At 45.7% G+C, this 16466-nt stretch overlaps 1 protein-coding gene and 1 pseudogene across 2 annotated transcripts in view; one reads left to right on the top strand and one right to left on the bottom strand.

Annotated features, from left to right (window-relative positions):
* DSTYK (dual serine/threonine and tyrosine protein kinase) overlaps nt 1–16238 on the bottom strand; it is a 71543-nt gene extending 55305 nt beyond the window's left edge. For both annotated transcript variants that reach the window (XM_050763036.1, XM_050763046.1), the window contains exon 1: nt 15784–16238. In XM_050763036.1, coding sequence (XP_050618993.1) covers nt 15784–16054 — 271 coding nt within the window. In that variant the 5' untranslated portion in view covers nt 16055–16238. The remainder of the gene's footprint in view (nt 1–15783) is intronic.
* On the top strand, nt 5330–6207 carry LOC126939567 (60S ribosomal protein L17-like; annotated as a pseudogene).
* Nucleotides 16239–16466: the final 228 nt, after the last annotated feature.

The raw sequence follows: 16466 nt of genomic DNA, 5'->3' as shown, positions 1-16466 counted from the left end.
TTACGTATGTTTGAAATTATTTCAAAATAATTTTTTTTAGGATCCAAAGGTATACCTAGTAAAGCGTATCCAGCTCTTGATCTCAGAGGAAAGAGATCAAGAGATAGGATTTTACTTGACAAGAAAAGCCAGCAGGAAAAAAAAAATACATCAAATACAACAGTAATAGGATTTGAACAATAACAGTTTCTTCACTGTCTCCACTTTTGCCCTGCACATTACCTTCCATCTCATCAATCTTCCTGTGATATTTACTATTGCTTGCTCAGAGTCTGGAGAGTTCAAGGCACTGATGTAAGTTCAAGGCACTGAAGTAAGTAGTTTAGAATCAGACTTAGAATCCAAATCCACAAGTCTAAGCAGTATAGACCAACATGATGTTCCAGTATAGGACACTCTGATAAAAGTTGCCTGTAACCATCAGGTTCATTAAATAAGAAACCACCCAGGCCAGGCGTGATGGCTCATGCCTGTAATCCCAGCACTTTGGGAGACCGAGGAGGGCGGATCACCTGAGGTTGGGAGTTTGAGACTAGCCTGACCATCATGGAGAAACCTCGTTTCTATTAAAAATACAAAATTAGCTGGGCTTGGTGGCACATGCCTGTAATCCCAGCTACTTGGTAGGCTGAGGCAGGAGAATCGCTTGAACCCGGGAAGTGGAGGCTGCGGTGAGCCAAGATCGCGCCGTTGCACTCCAACCTGGGCAACAAGAGCAAAACTCCATCTCAAAAAAAAAAAGAAAAGAAACCACCAGGGGAAGCCTGACTTTGACTTTGCACTGCCTGTAGTGACCCCTTATGTTTACTTAGTGGTAGAGACTATATCGCCACTATACACTAACTACTTTTATCCTATACCAACAAACCATTTTTCCAAGTTGAAGCAGCAAAACTTTTCCAATTATCTCCATGGGACAGAACCAGAAGAGCATGTCAGTTGTTCAATCAGGAGAAAGTGAAAGAGGTTTCCTCAGTGGGGTTCTTATATACTAAAACTTAAGAATGACTTTTCTTCTACTAGCTGTATTTCCCCACATTCCTCCTTGCACCTCGATATTGCCATAATATTAAACGCTGAGGCTAGAGTATATCATAAGGAATATTTCTAAAACGTAAACTCCATACTGGTTCACTCACTGTCCCTCTCAATTGAATAGAAAGAGCTTTTATTTAAACTAGTCTTGTAACCTAGCTGCATTTGTGATAGGGCCTTAGTCTTTGCTCTGGCAAGTTTGATTTGATTTAAAAAAAAAAAAAAAAAGCCTGGGAAATTGTCTCCCCATTAAATAGACTAGAAAAGATTTAAAAAAAGATCTAAACTGGCCAGGCGCGGTGGCTCAAGCCTGTAATCCCAGCACTTTTGGAGGCCGAGGGGGGCGGATCACGAGGTCAGGAGATCGAAACCATCCTGGCTAACACAATGAAACCCCGTCTCTACTAAAAATATTTTAAAAATTAGCCAGGCGTGGTGGCAGGTGCCTGTAGTCCCAGCTACTTGGGAGGCTGAGGCAGGAGAATGGCGCGAACCCAGGAGACAGAGGTTGTGGTGAGCCAAGATCACACCACTGCACTCCTGCCTGGGCGACAGAGCGAGACTCCATCTCAAAAAAAAAAAAAAAAAAAAAATCTAAACTGAAATTTGTCTGGCATAAATAAGGCACTAAAGCTTTTTTTTTTTTTTTTTTTTTTTTTGAGATAGAGTCTCGCTCTGTCACCAGGTTGGAGGGCAGTGGCGTGATCTCGGCTCACCGCAATCTCTGCCTCCCGGTTTCAAGCAATTCTTCTGCCTCAGTTTCCCAGGCACTAAAGCTCTTAATCTGATGAAACTAAAATTAGACACTTTGGGGATGAAAGTAATTTTTTAAAAGAAGTGGAATTAAAAAAAAATCAAAGGCTTTTATAAATATATAACCTAGACATAATTCTTTGGGACAACTGACAAGTGAAAAGCAAAACAATCCTCAAGTCCTACTCCCACCATCCTGAGCCCAGAGCACACCACCCCAGGGAACGGAAGCATGTTGTAATAAAGCCCAACTGGAAAGAAAGTGGTGGTCAAAAGGTTCCCACAGCCACGTGGCACACAGCTGGGGAATACATCCAAGCTGTTCACACTGCCTAGAGAAGAAAACAGAAAAACGCACTGCCTTTGACAGGCACTTCAACCAGAATCCGCAGGGGATACTGATGAGTCTCCATGCTCTGACCAACTTGCCCTTCAAGAGTTTTGGTTTGGACTTTGGAGGAACATTACGCATAAGGGAACTTTCTCAGAGAGTCTCATTTATAGCTCAAAGCAAGGAGACACATATCTTAAGCATTTCTACATCTGTTCTCCTCTGGTCACGTAAGTGTCAAGTTCCAGGTTTCATAGGTTGGCAAAGAACTGAATCAACCTTCAAACCTGAGAATGGCCTATACTGAGACTGGCATCCTCCCAGGGTACTCCAGTCAGAGCTCTGAGAGGTAAAATAGAAAAGTTGCACCCCCACATGAACTCACCCTCTATAGTCTTATTATGAATGACACTACTCAGATTCCCTGCACCATGTAGGAAGCAAACCCCATCATCCCTAGAGGCTATTTTCCTGTAAGAAGGAGCAAAGTAACCTTAGGTCTTAAAATCATAACCAAAAAAACCACATCCACCCACACCTCGTACTTTTCCTACTGGCTTGTCTGTAACTTCTAAGACAGACAGAAATGAAAGAAGCTCTAACAGTAATCTTCATAAATGCATTCTGCATTTGAACCATATAAACAAGATGATATAATCTTTCCATCAAAGAGAAAATAGGCTGATTTTCCTCTACTATCAGAAAGTGGGCAGAACATTTCAACTCTTATTCTTTTTTTTTAACGAGACAAGAGTCTCGCTATGTCACCCAGGCTGGAGTGCGGTGGCCCGATCTCGGCTCGTTGCAACCTTCGCCTCCTGGGTTCAAGAGATCCTCCTGCCTCAGCCTCCCAAGTAGCTGGGATTACAGTCACCCGCCACCATGCCCGGATAATTTTTTATATTTTTAGTAGAGACAGGGTTTCATCATGTTAGCCAGGTTGGTTTTGAACTCCTGACCTCAGGTGATCCACCCACCTCGGCCTCCCAAAGTGCTGGGATTATAGGCATGAGCTACCGCACCCAGCCAATTTTTTGTATTTTTAGTAGAGATGGGGTTTCACCATGGCCAGACTGGTCTTGAACTCCTGACCTCAGGTGATCCACCCACCTCGGCCTCCCAAAGTGCTGGGATTACAGGTATGAGCCACTGCGTCCAGCCTCAACTCCTATTCTTATCAATGCCATTTAATCTTACAACTTTCCATATGCCCTACACTTCTACCCACTCAAAGACAACTAATGGTTAAGTAGATAACCAATTTGTAGAAAATCCTCTGGGAGGGACACGATGAAACACTAATCCTTCTTTCCTTCATAACATCAATTGGAATTAATAATCTCAGTTAGTCAGATAGAGTGGTTCACCAATGTGTGACCTGTGCCTAGTACAGAGTCAGGCATTAAATAAAGATTTGCTGAGTGAATGAATATTAACAATTTACTTGCCATATCATGGTGAAGCTCAGATCTACTGGCATTGCATGCAAGTCATTCTTTGGAACATGAAAATAATTCTTTAGGATACTGGCATAGAATGCAACTGCACCTACTATTTGATAGCACAACAGGGCGACTATAGTCAATAATAACTTAATTTTTTTTTTTTTTTTTTGAGACAGAGTTTCACTCTTGTTGCCCAGGCTGGAGTGCAACGGTGTGATCTCTGCTCACTGCGACCTCCACCTCCCAGGTTCAAGTGATTTTCCAGCCTCAGCCTCCTGAGTAGCTAGTATTACAGGTGTGTGCCACCACACCCGCCTAGTTTTGTATTTTTAGTAGAGACGGGGTTTCACCATGTTGGTTAGGCTGGTCTTGAACACCTGACCTCATGTTATTCACCCGCCTCAGCCTCCCAAAGTGCTGGGATTATAGGCATGAGCCACCACGCCAGCCCAATTGTCTATTTTTAAATAACTTAAAGAAAGTAATTAGAGTGTTTGTAACTCAAAGAATAAATGCTTAAGGGGATGGGTACCCCATTCTCCATGATGTGTTTATTCCACATTGCATGCCTGTATCAAAACATCTCAGGTGGCCGGGCGCGGTGGCTCAAGCCTGTAATCCCAGCACTTTGGGAGGCCGAGACGGGTGGATCACGAGGTCAGGAGATCGAGACCATCCTGGCTAACACGGTGAAACCCTGTCTCTACTAAAAAATACAAAAAACTAGCCGGGCGAGGTGGCGGGTGCCTGTAGTCCCAGCTACTCGGGAGGCTGAGGCAGGAGAATGGCGTCAACCCGGGAGGCGGAGCTTGCAGTGAGCCGAGATCGCGCCACTGCACTCCAGCCTGGGTGACAGAGCCAGACTCCGCCTAAAAAAAAAAAAAAAAAAAAAAATCTCAGGTGTCCCATAAATATAGAAACCTACTATGTACCCACAAAATTAAAAGCAAAATTTTTTTAATAAAAAAAAGAATGCAACTGCAGCCTAACTAGTCACCTATCAAATGCTGAGTCACCTATCATTGTTCTTTTTTAGGGGCCCAGAGGGTAAAATATGTATAAATTTACAAAAATTCTTATGTTCTATGGGGCCAAAAAATGCCCTTCCAAAGAAGGAATTAAATTGCATTTAATTTCAAAACATCATTCCAATATCCACCAGCTGTGGAAATAATTTAACAGATATTTATTTGCCCATTATGTACAAAGCACTATGGTAGGCACTACGGGGGGTACAAAATGAGTAAAACATACTCTTTACCCTTAGGGGTACACAATCTTGTCAGCAGACTAATACAAACATATTCACAGCTAATTATACAAAAGAAAAGGCCGGGGGCGGTGGCTCACACCTGTAATGCCAGCACTTTGGGAGGCCAAGATGGGAGGATCACCCGAGATCAGGAATTCGAGACCAGCCTGACCAACATGGTGAAACCCTGTCTTTACTAAAAATACAAAATTAGCTGGGCGTGGTGGTGCATGCCTGCAATCCCAGCTACTCAGGAAGGCCGAAGCAGGAGAATCGCTTGAACCCGGGAGGCAGAGGTTGCAGTGAGCCAAGATTGCGCCACTGCACTCCAGCCTGGGCAACAAGAACGAAACTCAGGAAAGGAAACTTGGGAAACTCAGGAAGGGGAGGGGAGAGGGGATGGGGGAAAAGGGAGAGGGGAAGGGGAGAACGGAAGGGGAGAGGGTAGAGGAGAGAGGGGAGAGGGGGAAGGGAAGGGGCCTCTTCCCCTACATGGCCTGAGGTAAGCTGTGAAAATGGTTCACTATTCACTTGACCCAGAGAACCCCACAAAATCATGCAAATCAAGAGGTTCAAATCTTCGTGTTCACTTCAAGAATACTAGTGACACTTAGGCCGGGCACGGTGGCTCACGCCTGTAATCCCAGCACTTTGGGAGGCTGGATCACAAGACGGGCGGATCACAAGGTCAGGAGATCGAGACCATCTTGGCTAACACGATGAAACCCCGTCTCTACTAAGAATACAAAAAAATTTGCCGGGCGTAGTGGCGGGCACCTGTAGCCCCAGCTACTCGGAGGCTGCAGGAGAACGGCATGAACCCGGAAGGCGGAACTTGCAGTGAGCCAAGATCACGCCACTGCACTCCAGCCTGGGCAACTAAGCGAGACTCCGTCTCAAAAAAAAAAAAAGAAGAATACTCGTGACACTTCTCAGGCCATCAAGGGTACGCGTATATGAAAAGCCACGAAGTATCTGAAAGACATCACTTTACAGAAACAGCGTGTACCATTCCAACATTACAATGGTGGAGTTGGTTGGTTTGCCCAGTCCAAGCAGTGGGGCTGGACAAAAGGTCAGTGGCCCAAAAAGCTTGCTGAATTTTTGCTGCACATGCTTAAAAATGCAGAGAGTAATGCTGAACTGAAGGGTTTAGGTGTAGATTCTCTGGTCATTCAGCATATATCCAAGTGAAAAAAGCACCTAAGATGCACCACTGGACCTACAGAGCTCATGGTCAGATTAACCCATACATGTGCTCTCTCTGCCACATTGAGATGATCCTTACAGAAAAGGAACAGATTGTTCCTAAACCAAAAGAGGAGGTTGCCCAGAAGAAAAAGTTATCCCAGAAGAAACTGAAGAAACAAAAACTTATGACACAGGAGTAAATTTAGCATTAAAATAAATGCAATTAAAAATTTTTTTTTTAAAAAAAAAAAGGAAAGAAAAGAAAGTAAATAAAAGCATGATCTGTATGAGCAGAGCCTATATTAACTGACTAACAGGTATAAGGTAAAATTCATATTCCCCTATATTTCCATAACTTTTTTTAGGTGTTATTCTGAAAGGATTGTTTTTGAGAAGTGCATTTATTGGAGAAAGATTCCCTGTTCTCTTAACCTAGTAAAACAGGGAACAGAAGCATGGAGAAAGAAAAGGAGAAAGTAGACAGAGCAAAACAAAATATAAAACCCAGATTGGATTTTTATTTAAATCCACGCCTTCTTTAAAAACTACTTGCAAGGCTGAAGAACTAACTATACTGAAATCAGTAATGACTTTTAAGACTAAACATATTGCAAATTATAATAAGCTTAAAGGCAATATTTTCTCTTTTAAAAGCAGGCAGGCTGGGCATGGGAGCTCATGCCTATAATCCTAGCACTTTGGGAGGCCAAGGTGGCCAGATCACTTGAGGCCAGGAGCTCAAGATCAGCCTGGTCAAAACAGTGAAACCCTGTCTCTACCAAAAAAAAAAAAAAATTAGCCAGGTGTGGTTGGTGCATGCCTGCAGTCCCAGCTACTTGAGAGGCTGAGGCAGGAGAATCACTTTTATCCAGGAGGCAGAGGTTGCAGTTAGCCAAGATCCAGCCTGGGCGACAAGAGTGAGACTGTCTTAAAAAATAAAATAAGAAAAGGGGAGGGAAGGGGAGGGGACAGGAGTGGGAGGGGGAGGGGGAGGGGGAGGGGAGGGGAGGGGGAGGGGAGGGGGAGGGGGAGGGGAGGGGAGGGAGAGGGGAGGGGAGGGGGGAGGGGGGGGGAGGGGAGGGGAGGGGAGGGGAGGGAGAGGGGAGGGGACAGAATTTCCCAACCCTTTTTAATAGCAGGCTGACCAGCTGGGCAAGGTGGCTCACATGTGTAATCCCAGTGCTTTGGCAGGCCGAGGTGGGCGGATCACCTGAGGTCAGGAGTTCCAGACCAGTCTGACTAATATGGTGAAACTCTGTCTCTACTAAAAATACAAAAATTATCCTGGCATAGTGGTGTGCGCCTGTAGTCCCAGCTACTTGGGAGGCTGAGACAGGAGAACTGCTTGAACCCAGGAGGCAGAGGTTGCAGTGAGCTGAGATTGTGCCACTGCATTCCAGCCTGGGCAACAGAGCGAGACTCTGTCTCAAAAACAACAACAACAAAACACCAGGCAGACCTGTACCATGGGAAACAGATTACCCCAGGAAAGGAAGATTCGGAAGGAGAAAGGCTAAAAAGGGAAAGGGTGCAAACAGCCACTGTGGCTGGGGAGGCCATTTCCTCCCAGGGAGCAGGAGATAGCAAGATCAGCAACAAGGGGTCTGATGCCCTGAATGTCAGGGAGTGGAAACTAGAATAAGAGCCTGAGTAGGTAGTGCCACATTATACTTATTCAATCAGATAGTCTCCCACTAAGTAAATGACGGTTCCATACAAGCTGTGGAGCCTGGGTGATGACTCATTTGTAACAGAGTCTCTCCACTGCCAGGGTGCATTTTGTATTCCCATAGTCAGATCAGAAAAGAACAAAGGAAGAGCCGCAGAAGCAGAATTGGACTGGCAGCCTAGACACTCGGGCCTAAATCTGCCTCTAGCTCAAAATTGTTCTGTCCCACATTCCATCTTTCTGTTCCTCTCACTCTTCTGCCAACCCCATGTTCTAACTTTCTAAATCAATGCTCACCATACACACACACACACACACACACACACACACACACACCACTCAAACAGCCAGCCACATATATTTAGCACTAATTATATGCCTGTGCTTTAAGGTATATTATCTTCAAATGTCACAACAACTTTGTAAGGCAGTTGTTATCACTCCCATTTTATTTATTTATTGAGATATAATTCACCCCTTTTAAGTGTACAATTCAGTGGCTTTTAGTATGTTCACAAAGTTGTACAAGTATCACTACTATTTAATTCCAGAGCTTTCTCATCTCCCCCCAGAAAAATCCAATACCCATTAGCAGTCACCCCTTATTTGCTCATTTTCTTCTCCCCACATCCCCTGGCAACCACTAATCTATTTTCTATCTCTATAAATTTGCCTATTTTGGATATTTCATATCAATGGTATCATATAATATGTGGCATTATTACTCCCATTTTATATATGAAGAACCCAAGATTCAAATAGGTTAAGTAACTTGCCCCAAGTCACACAGTTAAAAAGAGAATGCACTTGAATAGGAACTCAGGTTTCATTCAAATGCTATGCTTGCTTTTGGACACTGTATGCTGCCTCCATGCAGGAAGAAAACTAAGAAAGAAAGACCAAGTTTTGGATATCCTTGGAAAAATGGGATTTTGTTAATCTTTTTAAAAATGATTAGATTAGATTACCTTTTATTAAAAGTAGTAAGAACCAAAACTATAGCACTATCTTTGCTGAGCTTATGCTCAGCATAAGATGTTGAAATGCACTGACAACTCTTTTAAACAGATGATGGCAAACAACCACAGAGCACACCCATCCCAGCCTCAGTATTGCTGTCACTGTGCTCCACCCTACAATCCCAGCTTTTCCCCACCCCTCTGCCCCATAGAGATGACAGCTCTATAAAATGAAGCTCTAAAGAATCTCCTCTTTCCCAACTTTTCATCCCTTCCCCAAATGTCACTCTGCCACTTAAACTTTCTTATCGTACAAATGTCTAAGATGACCAAGAAAAATGCCTATTTTATGTATTCATTTATTTATTTATTTATTTTGAGACACAGTCTCACTCTGTCACCCAAGCCGTAGTGCACTGGCATGATCTCAGCTCACCGCAACCTCTGCCTCCTGGGTTCAAGTGATTCTCCTGCCTCAGCCTCCTGAGTAGCTGGGATTACAGGCCCGCATCACCATGCCCAGCTAACTTTTTGTATTTTAGTAAAGACGATGTTTCACCATGCTGGCCAGGCTAGTCTCGAGCTCCTGACCTCAGGTGATCCACTCACCTCAGCCTCCCAAAGTGCTGGAATTACAGGAGTGAACCACCGCGCCCAGCCAAAAATGCCTATTTTAAATAAGTACACTAGTGCTTTTCCCCTCTTTTTAAATGCTGGCACATTTAAAAGGTGTGACAAAAAGGTGAAGAATGTTGGAGAAACACAGCTGTGAGCTCACCAAAGGCAAAGAGCTATAAAAAACCTGGGAATTATAACTCATATAAAAGGCTTATAACCTACCGTAGCATTCTGCTTTTTTATGTATGTGTTTTATGTGTTGCACACATATATGGTTTAGATTATACCTTTCTAGAGGACCAAGTTCAGGTCTTCTTAGACCTTTTTAATCCATCATCCAACATAAACGATTATTGATGATAATTATAATTATTTTTTCTTTCTTAAAAGTATAGAAGGGAAAGACATCTTCACCGGCCTAAGGCCAAGGCCAGTATCTTTATTTGACTCTTTTTTTTTTTTTTTGAGACAGAGTCTGGCTCTTCCGCCCAGGCCAGATTGCAGTGGCGCTATCTCGGCTCACTGCAAGCTCCGCCTCCCAGGTTCACACCATTCTCCTGCCTCAGCCTCCCGAGTAGCTGGGACTACAGGCGCCCGCCACCAAGCCCGGCTAGTTTTTTGTATTTTTAGTAGAGACGGGGTTTCACCGTGTTAGCCAGGATGGTCTCGACCTCCTGACCTTGTGATCCGCCCGCCTCGGCCTCCCAAAGTGCTGGGATTACAGGCGTGAGCCACCGCGCCCGGCCCTTTTTATTTGACTCTTTATCCCCCATACGTAGCACATTGCCCAGTACATACCAGGTACTCAGATATTTATTGAATAATAGCTAATACTTACATAGCACCTTACCAGGCACTGTTCTTTTCTTTCTTTTTTTTTTTTTTTTTTTTTTTGAGACAGAATCTCGCTGTGCCTCCCAGGCTGGAGTGCAGTGGCACAACCTTGGTTCACTGAAATCTCTGCCTCCCGGGTTCAAGCGATTCTCCTGCCTCAGCCTCCCAAGTAGCTGGGATTTTATAGGCATGTGCCACCATGCCCAGCTAGTTTTATATTTTTAATAGACAAGGGGTTTCTCCTTGTTGGTCAGGCTGGTCTCAAACTCCTGACCTCAGGTGATCCACCCGCCTCAGCCTCCCAAAGTGTTGGGATTACAGGTGTGAGCGCACCTGGCCTGTTTTTTGTTTTTTGTTGTTTTAAGACACAGTCTTACTCTCGCCCAGGCTGGAGTACAGCGGGTGATCTCGACTCACTGCAACCTCCGCCTCCCAGGTTCAAGCGATTCTCCTGCCTCAGCCTCCTGAGTAGCTGGGATAGAGGCACCTGCCACCCTGCCTGGCTAATTTTTGTATTTTTAGTAGAGATGGGGTTTTACCATGTCGGTCAGGCTGGTCTCGAACTCCTGACCTCAAGTGATCCGCCCTCCTTGGCCTCCCAAAGTGCTGGGATTACAGGCGTGAGCCACCACCGCGTCCAGCCCAGGTCCTGTTCTAAACATGCACATAGATTCACTCCCAAGAACCTGAGAGATCAGTACTGTTATAATCCCTATTTCCAGATTAGGAAATGAAGGCACAGCACAGTTGTGATTTGCCCAAGATCATTTGGTTAGGACGAGGTGAAACCAGGATTCCAAGAAGGCAGCACAGACCACAGAATTTCAACAAGACATATTTAAGTCACTCCACTATCTTTTTTTTTTTTTTTTTTTTTTTTTTTTTTGTGAGACAGAGTCTCACTGCGATGCCCAGGCTGGAGTGCAATGGCTCGAACTCGACTCACTGCAACCTCCGCCTCCTGGGTTCAAGCAATTCTCCTGCCTCAGCCTCCCGAGTAGCTGGGGTTACAGGCACGTGCCATCATGCCTGGCTAATGTTTGTACTTTTAGTAGAGATGGGGTTTCACCATATTGGCCAGGCTGGTCTCGAACTCCTGATCTCGGGTGATCCGCCCGCCTCGGCCTCCCAAAGTGCTGGAATTAAAAGTGTGAGCCACCGCGCCTGGCCCACTCCAATTTCTTAAAATTGAGAGGTTTATGACAAATTGCAACAGCTAGCAACTTTACTGGATCACAAAACAAGAAAAATACTTTTCCATGCCGGGTACAGTGGCTCATGGCTGTAATCACAGCACTGTGGGAGGCCAAGGCAGGCAGATCACTTAAGGTCAGGAGTTTGAGACCAGCCTGGCCAACATGGTAAAACCCTGCCTCTACTAAAAATAGAAAGAAAAAAAAACTAGCTGGGCCTGGTGGCAGGCGCCTGTAGTCCCAGCTACTCAGGAGGCTGAAGCAGGAGAATCACATGAACAGGGGAGGCGAAGGTTGCAGTGAGCCAAGATCATGCCACTGCACTCCAGCCTGGGCAATACAGAGAGACTCTGTCTCAAAAAAAAAAAAAAAAAAAAGAAAAATACTTTTCCCTCTGCTACTCTTAATACTCCACCCTGCCTTTCCTCAGAAGTGCTCAAAGCCTTTATTTATTTATTTATTTATTTATTTTGAGACAAGAGTTTCACTCTTGTTGCCCAGGCTGGAGTGCAATGGCGTGATCTCAGCTCACCACAACCTCCACCTCCCAGATTCAAGTGATTCTCCTGCTTCAGCCTTCCCCAGCAGCTGGGATTACAGGCATGTGTCACCATGCCCAGCTAATTTTTTTGGATTTTTAGTAGAGACGGGTTTCTCCATGTTGGTCAGGCTGGTCTCCAACTCCCAACCTCAGGTGATCCGCCTGCCTCAGCATCCCAAAGTGCTGGGATTACAGGTGTGAGCCACCACACCTAGCCCAAAGCCTTTATCTCATTACTTCTGATCCCTCTGACATAAGAAAATCAACAGATAAAAGGGCTCTCACGCCCTATAGCTAAGTGAAAAGGCCAGTGATTTGGGCAGCAGGGGAAGAAATGAATCAAGGAAACTTTACTTATAATTCAGTTTTCTCTGTATAGGTCAAGCTACTCTAAAAACAGAAGACCATTTTGGAATTCCATTCTACTTACTTTTTTTTTCTTTTTTCTCTTCTTGAGATGGAGTCTCGCTCTGTCGCCCAGGCCGGTGTGCAGTGGCGCAATCTCAGCTCACTGTACCTCCGCTTCCTGGGCTTAAGCGATTCTCCTGCTTCAGCCTCCCAAGTAGCTGGGATTATAGGTGTGCGCCATCATGCCCGGCTAATTTTTGTATTTTTAGTAGACATGGGGTTTCGCCATGTTGGCCAGGCTGGTCTTGAACTCCTGACTTCAGGTGATCTACCACCTTGGCCTCCCAAAGTGCTGGGATTACAGGTGTGAGCCACCACACCCGGCCTTACTTTTTAACTTCTAAAATACCATGTACATTACATATCCTCTACACTGACCCCAGTGAATTCAGAACTATAAAATTTTAGAGGAAAATATTATTTTGGGTCCTTTACTCTCTTTTGTGGGTGAAAGTGAGACAATAAAAATTTTTGGTATCATATGGCATTACAAATGGTATATAAATAGACATGAAAATTGTTTTACTATTGTTACCATCCTTTTAGTACAATCATTTCAAATTGAGAGTTAATCCCTGATCTTCTTTCAGTTGCTCAAATACCATACTACATCAACCTAGAGGCACACTTCCATTCTGAAATAATGTTTAAAACCTACAGGTTTGTTTGGGTAAGAACTGAGTGTTCCTCTTGGACACAGGAAGGGGAACATCACACAGTGGGACCTGTTGTGGGGTGAGGGGAGGGGGGAGGGATAGCATTAGGAGATATACCCAATGTAAATGACATTAGGTATATGTTAATGGGTGCAGCACACCAACATGGCACATGTGTACATATGTAACAAACCTGCATGTTATGCACATGTACCCTAGAACTTAAAGTATAATAAAAAATAAATAAATAAAAGAATTGAGTGTTCCTTCAACATCCAAGTTCCTATTAATCAGAGACTAACATTCACAAAAGAAAGCTGAGGACTGGGTGTGGTGGCTGATTACTGTAATTCCAGCACCTTGGGAGGTTGAGGTGGAAGGATCGTTTGAGGCCATGAGTTTCAGACCAGCCTGGGCAACAAAGCGAGACTCCATCTTTACAAAAAAATTTAAAAAAGAAAGTTGAGACAGTCTCTGAATGGACTTGACCTTACAAAGATGGCCTGTAAACGACAGAACAACAACTAGTTGTCTTTTTAGGAGTGGTTTCTACTTTCTGACATGATCATCTAAATAGCTAGGAAAATGTATCCCTAAAATATACATAGTAAGTGTCCCCTCACTAACTTTTCTTGGTGCATTTTTACCCCCAAACTCTCCATGCTGAAAGAAAGGGAAGCATTTTATGGAACAAAACCGAATTGCTCCCAGTCCTGCCATCTGCACCCTCCCAGGTTTTTATTTGGGATGGACAGACTCCACACGGTGAAAAGAGTTAAATACGCAAAGATTAGTTCGTGATGCAGTCAACTGGAAAAGCTAATGAGGCGAAATGCAAAGTTATATTTGTATGTCTTAAGTTGTTTTTTAAAGAATAAAAACAAGAGCCAACCAAAGTGCCTTGGAAACCTCCATCTCTCTGAGGTTAATCGATTCTCTTTGTTTTAGAAGCCAAGTCTAAAATAAATAGTTGTTTTAAAATAAAAACAGCAATAAAGGGCTTTTTAAGATAAGGTGTGAGAGAAACTTTCGAGCAGGGGACACCTCTGGAAAGCACTGTTATGGGTGCGGGTGAAAGTACACATTCTGGGGATCGTCTCAGAAAACATTAGCCCTTCTCATCAGCTGTTTTCTGGTAGCCTCACAGATACTAGTTCTCTCTACAAGTCCATTCCAGGACAGCATATTTCTGGACATAAGATGTCAAAACAACTTCAGAAAAACTAGTAATCCCCCTCCTTTTATGCTACAAGATAAAATAAGGCTTTTTAAATTCCAATCCAAACCAACTAAATGGAATAGTATCATTTAGGGCCCTGTCATGATCTTAGCATCTTATTTTTATCACCATTTGTGGATTCCCAGTCGGATGTAGGACATTAAGCGCAAAACTTTGGGAATATAAGAGCTAACACCCAAAGTTAGAACAATTCATCCAGTTCTGAGCCTCGTGTTCAGATTTGCTGTATCTAAATTCATGGTTCTGAAGGGACTTTAACAGACCACCTGCCTCACATTCCCCACTGTCTTTTATAATTACTATTATTATTTTATTTTTTGAGACAGAATCTCACTCTGTCGCACAGGATGGAGTGCAGTGGCACAATCTCGGCTCACTGCAACCTCCGCCTCCTGGTTTCAAGCGATTCTCCTGCCTCAGCCTCCCCAGTGGCTGAGATTACAGGCGCCACCCACCACACCTGGCTAGTTTTTTTTTTTTTTTTTGGTAGAGATGGGGTTTCACCATGTTGGCCAGGCTGGTCTCGAATTCCTGACCTCAAGTGATCCGCTCGCCTCTACCTCCTAAAGTGCTGGGATTACAGACGTAAGCCACGGCGCCCGTCCTCTCCACGTTCTTTTCATGTTAGATTTTTAGGACCCACTTCCCACACCTATTCAATCGGAATTAATGAGCTAGAGCATGAGACATGGCATTCTTAATACGCCCCTGGGGTGAGTTTAATGCACACTTTAGTTTGAGAATCACTAAATTAAACCCACAGACTTCTTTCCTGTTTTGTCCCCAAGAGATCTATCTACATGGAATGCCAGTCCCTTCTCTCTTCCGATCTAAAGTTATTTCCTAATTAGACGCAGTCGTTAACAAATCCTCCAGTTCCCCACCAACAGCAGTTTAAAAGGAAGCAAGACGTTAGGAAAGATTAAAGACCACGCACGATTTTAAGTGTTTGGGGGCCTTTGGCACATCCTAGAAAGAATCATGCAAGAACAAGAGTAGCTAGTTCTCCATTGGCTCAGGACCAAAATGATCCCTTCCCTCTCTTCTTCACCATAAGCAGGAGCAACATCTCTGACAATTCCCTGGCACCCATCAGATATGATTTCCACCCCCAACCCTATTTAGAGAATGTCCCCTCTTCACAGAGCTGCCGCATGATTGGTGTGAACACATTTCACATACATCATCAAACCCACACACCCGACTACAGTCCCACGGCCTCCCGGGACACCCTGCCGCCTCTGCTCCATCCCTAAACTGGGGCTCTGACCCACAACTGCGCACCCGCCCGCCTCCAACTCAGAGCAACTTTCCCGACTCCTCGGATTAACTGGTACCCTTTCCGAACGCCGGCCCAGCCCAGTTCCGTCAGCGCACACCCCGGTCTCCGGGGTGCTGCTCCGGGAACTCCGGCCCTCGGTTGCCCCTGGCTCCCGGTCCCCCAGCCGGGCCCTCAGCGGGCCCCCTCCTCCCCTCCTCAGAGGGATGCCCTCCCAAGGCATCCCGGATCCGGCCGGCCCAGGCCCGGGGACCCGGCCACACTGCACGACTGCCCCTTTCCGCCTGCCTCTTCTCGGGCTTGTTTTGCAGGGCAGGGGTGCGGTCCGCCCTCCGATTTCCCTCTACTGCCCTCTCTCCCTCCGGGCTGCCCTCCTTACCCGCCTGCAGCCCGGTTTCGGCGACATCGCCCGCAGGGCCGCGCTCGGCCCCGCCGCCGCTCGTGGGGGAGGAGGGACAAATGTGGTTGTGGGAGCACTTAATGTCGCGGAAGAACTTCTGGGTCTCGCGCAGGTTCTGTCGCAGCCGTCCCAGGTAGCGGCGGTAGCGGCCGAAGCCCCGGCACAGCTCGCGGATCATTCCGCCGCCGCCGGGGCCGGGGCCGGGACCCGAGACGGGCTCGCTCCCCCATGGCACCCCGTTGCCCTCCATCGCCTCTGCCCGCTCTGTCTTTGCGGCTCGGTCCCCGGCCGCTGGTCCGGCCTCCCTCCTCCCCGCCCCCCAGTGCCGACGGGAGGAGGAATCCGCCTCTTGACACCCCCGCCTGCAGTCAGCCAGGCTCCCAACCTCCGTCACTGCCGTTGCAAACAAACCAACCCGCAGTGCGCCAATATCGGAACCTTCCTCTCCACTACCCAGAAGCGTGAGGGAAGGATCGCTGGAGGACACCCTCGCCGCGGGGTCTCTTGGGACTTGTAGTCCGGGCTGGGACCAAACGCCAAAACCTCAAGGCTGGAGAAGGGGAGGCTGTAGATGGTGCTGATCTCTTTTGGAGAAAATCCTCACTCGTTCTTATGTTTTCGCGCTCTCCTCATTTTAAAAAGTGTTCCCAATCCCTACTCAG

Source organism: Macaca thibetana, chromosome 1, assembly GCF_024542745.1.
Source record: "Macaca thibetana thibetana isolate TM-01 chromosome 1, ASM2454274v1, whole genome shotgun sequence".
Classification (NCBI taxonomy): Eukaryota; Metazoa; Chordata; class Mammalia; order Primates; family Cercopithecidae; genus Macaca; species Macaca thibetana.
The sequence above is the reverse complement of the archived record's forward strand: the minus strand, read 5'-3'. Positions and strand labels throughout refer to the sequence as shown.